This window comes from Trichechus manatus, unplaced genomic scaffold (assembly GCF_000243295.1).
Source record: "Trichechus manatus latirostris isolate Lorelei unplaced genomic scaffold, TriManLat1.0 scaffold00030, whole genome shotgun sequence".
In the NCBI taxonomy this organism is placed as follows: domain Eukaryota; kingdom Metazoa; phylum Chordata; class Mammalia; order Sirenia; family Trichechidae; genus Trichechus; species Trichechus manatus.
This window is the reverse complement of record NW_004443966.1, coordinates 13,350,118-13,353,909: the sequence shown is the minus strand read 5'-3', so window position 1 is coordinate 13,353,909 and position 3,792 is coordinate 13,350,118. Positions and strand designations below refer to the sequence as shown.

General features: G+C 65.0%; 1 protein-coding gene across 1 annotated transcript in view; it reads right to left on the bottom strand.

Moving 5' to 3' along the window:
* The window catches only part of SKOR1 (SKI family transcriptional corepressor 1), an 8,900-nt gene extending 6,434 nt beyond the window's left edge, over nt 1–2,466 (bottom strand). Inside the window, 4 exon segments of the mRNA XM_012555032.1 lie at nt 3–518; nt 759–1,449; nt 2,341–2,451; nt 2,453–2,466. Coding sequence (XP_012410486.1) covers nt 3–518; nt 759–1,449; nt 2,341–2,451; nt 2,453–2,466 — 1,332 coding nt within the window.
* Between the last annotated feature and the right edge of the window lie 1,326 nt (nt 2,467–3,792).

Below are 3,792 nucleotides of genomic sequence, written 5' to 3'. Positions count from 1 at the left end.
GCCGCCACGGCGGCCGCCACTGCCTTAGCCTGGCTCTGCGCGGCAGGGTAGGGCGGCACCGGGAGGCTGCCTGCCGCCGGCCAGAACATGGGAAACGTCGGGTACACAGTGGCGGCGGCCGCTGCGGCGGCCACGGCCGCTGCGTCCTTGGCTGCCCCAGAGGGCTGGTGTCCCCAGAACATGGCGCCGCCGCCAGCGCCTGCCCCGGCCCCCGGGGGCAAGTGGCCAGCTCCTGGACCCCCTGCGCCCCCGCCAGTGCCAGCAACCCCGCCGCTCCCGGTGCCTGGGCCGCCCTTAGGCTCGCCCGCACCCAGCACCGCGTCGTCCTTCTTAGGGCAGAGGCCGAAGGCCGTGGAGAAACCGTAGGGATGAGGAAAAAGCGGCGGGGGCAGCTTCTGCAGGAGGCCAAAGCTTTTGCTCGGCACCGGGATCACGGGGTAGCTACGTACCCCGGCGCCACCACCAGGCCCTCCAGGGCCCGCGGGGCCGCCGGCTCCAGCCGCTAGGCCAAGGCCGCGCTGCGGGTGGGGAGGAGGCGGCCCCGGAGGCCCGGCCGCCTCATCTTCGCCACAGCGCAGGCTCTTATGGGGTGGCGGGCCTGGGGCCATCTCTGCGCCGCACCCGGGGCCACCCGCGCCACCACTGCCAGCACCACCCTTCCCCTGCCCACCCGACCCGCCATTAGCACCGCCGCCCCCGCCGCCTCCTTGCAGCGAGAATGTCCGCTTGCGCGTGCCGCCATTGAACATGGCCTTGACGTCCTCCCACGCGTGGCTCAGCTCGTCTGTGGCCGATTTGTCACTGAGTTTGAGGTGACGGCGCCACGAGTTGAAGTTGGCGGCGTCGGGCTGAGTGTACTTGGCGTCGGGTGTGCGATGCGAGTGGAAGATGAACTTGTTGGGTGAGAAGTACATGCTGCAGTAGCCGCACTTGATGCACTTGGCACGAGAGCTGTTGTAACGCGCGGGGATGAAGCTGCCGCGCGAGCCCCACGCGCACTCGTGCACCACATCGAAGGCGAAGTTCTCGGGCAGCTTGGGCGGTTTGTGCTCGCCCAGGAACGACTTGCACAGGCGTTCGGCCTCTCGCTTGGTGATCATGCCGCAGCGGCGGGACGAGATGGGCATGGCCCCGGCCCGACGCAGAATCTCCAGCTGCACCGGCGTGCACTGCACGCACGTGATGCCCAGGGCCACGCGGCGGTTGTGGATCTCATTGTAGCTGTAGTTCTTGAGGAGAGTGTTGGAGATCTGCGCCAGGCACAGGCGCTCCTGGCCGTCGATGACCAGCGACACGATAGGCACCCCGTACAGCGACGTCTCGCCCACCTGGTTGGGTTTGAGAGCGCTGGAACCCGAGTAGGGCTGCAGCTCCTGCTTGGAGTTGGGCGAGGAGCTGCCCTCGCGCCCCGGCCCCAGCTGAGTGGTGAGAGCCTCCATGCCGCCGCTCCTGCGAAACAGAGAAAGCAGAGAGCAGATGAGCCATTTTCAGCGCCGCCGCCGTTACCGCCGCCGCTCGGGCCCGCCCAGCGGGGCGCGCAGAGTCGGGCTCGCGGGGAAACTTGGCGATGGGGAATCCAAGCTCATTCGCCCCCCTGGATGGGCGCCTTTTGTTATTCAGACACGTGCTGGCGCCGGAACAGAAGCCCCCGGGGTTTGGGGAAGGAGAAGGAGTAATGGAGACTCCAGGGAGGCCCAAGCTGTTAGGAAGCCAATCTCGTTTACAGATTGGGGAGGAAGTGGGGCCCAGAGACCGAGAGTGACTTGCCCAAGGCCACACAGCAAAGCCATTGCCGAATCCAGGCTTCCCGGGGCCCAGATCCGTGCGTCTTCTTCGGTCAACCTCGCAGCCCACCCTGCCGGCCGGGGTCCTGAAGCTTGGACTTCGGGGACCTGCCGCCCCTCTGCTCAGTCGCGCATGCACGCGGGCGGGCCGGGGCCAGCGCGGGGAGGGGTTGGGAGGCGGGGGAGGGGCGGTCACTGCCCATCTCCCATCTCCAGACAGCGGGCAGCGGGCGAGGGGGTGGGGGGGATGAGGGGAGGGACCCGAGGTGGTGGGGAGAGGGAAGTAGGAGCCGACTGCTGTTCGAGGTGCTGAACCCGACCCTTACAGAACTGGCTGTGCGCGCCCAGCCCCAGAGCGGCCCCCACCGCATCCAGCTCGGTGCCGAATCCGCTCGCCGGGACAACAGCTCCGCTTTCTACAAACCCGAGCTTCTCTTCCCACGCCCGGCGCCCCGCTTTCGTTGAGCAGAAAGATTACGGCTGGGAATAGAAACCGTTTTCCCCCTCTAGCCATCAGTGGGACCAGGCTCACGCAGTTCCTAGCCACGTTTTCAGCCACGTTCCAGATCAAAGCTGGTTTCCATTGGGATTAGCGCGTGGGACAAAGAGGTTCTCAAGGAAGTTTCTCGGGAGCCGCTTCTCCTTCACTTCCAAGGGTCCAGTCCTGAGTGTTCTCCTTCATATATGCCCTTCCTGCTCAGGCCAAGTGCAGACTCCCAGGTCTCTGGGCTTCCTGTTTTGGGGGAATCTCCACTCCACGCCTGGCTGTCCCAGCTCACAAGGGCTGAGGATCTCGGCTGCTCTCCAAAGCTGCTGCAAATCTCCAGGCACAAAGTTGCTGCTGGTCCCGCGCTTTGCTCTCTGGCCGAGGAAGGGCGGCAGCCGCAAAGTGGGGGAGGGGACTAGGGCCTGAAGCTTGGGGACCTATAGGTCTCCCGGCCCAGCCACGTGTCCTCAGACACGTAAGGCTCTGACTCGGCCCTCGGACCAGGCGCTGCTGCAGCCCGAGCAGCCTAACTCTGGGGGCCTCATCGCCTAAACTCGGCCAGAAAGGCAAAGCCATTTCCAGAGGGCAGCTCCAGCCAGACAGGCGATGCTCGGTCCAAAGCCTTCAGCGAGGAGACTGGGTCTTCTGCCTGCCTCCCTCCCTGTTTGTCTAGGTGCCTGTCATCTGTCGATCTTATCTGCCCCTGAGCTGTCTGTCTCTTCCAGCTCGCTCCTCTTTCTCCCATCTGTCTTCATACCTTCTTCAACTATCAAGCTATTAATCTGTTATCTGCCTGTTCATTTTTATCTCTGCGGATCGAATTGAAACAAGTTGACCCTCCTTTCGCGTTGAAGTCCCTTGTAGCATTTTAGAAGGCAAAGCCACTGTCCTAACTCTCCGGCTGAAAGGTCAGCGAGGGAAGCCCCGCGCCCCTCTGGGGGACTCTCAAGCGGGCTCAGGAGGTGGCCCGGAGCTCGCGGCTCTGGGAAATGACAATGGCTTCCCGGTTTCCCGAAATCGGCGAGTGTGCCCGGCCCGCATGCAGTGAAGAGAGCGCCCCGAGCCGAATGCGTCCTACCTAAGCCGAGGGCCCTGAGTCCTTGCGCGGTTTTCCTGAGAGAGGCGAGGGGCCTTTGGGCCCCGGTGTCAGGAGAAGACGGGCCCTGGGAAAGGAAGAGAATTTCGGGGGCCAGAGCGGAAAGCCTGGAAGAGGGGCCGTACGCAGCGATAAGGAGCCGCAGCCAGGGCCGGCTCGGAGAACCCTGGTCCGCTCCGGGGCTTAAGGGGTGAGCTCGGGGTGGGCGACGAGGCGCGCAGCGGGCAACGGCACAAGCCAGGCTGTAGACCCGTTAGGTAGAAAAATAAAAACAACAGCCACAAGAACTCACATCAGAACTAAACAAGAAACAGGCGCCGGGGCCCGGCTCTGGGGGCGGCGAGCGGCCGCACGCGGGTACTCACCGTGCGGCGGCGGCTGGAGCCAGGCGAGCGGAGGTGCGCGGCGGGCGGGAGTCGGGGATC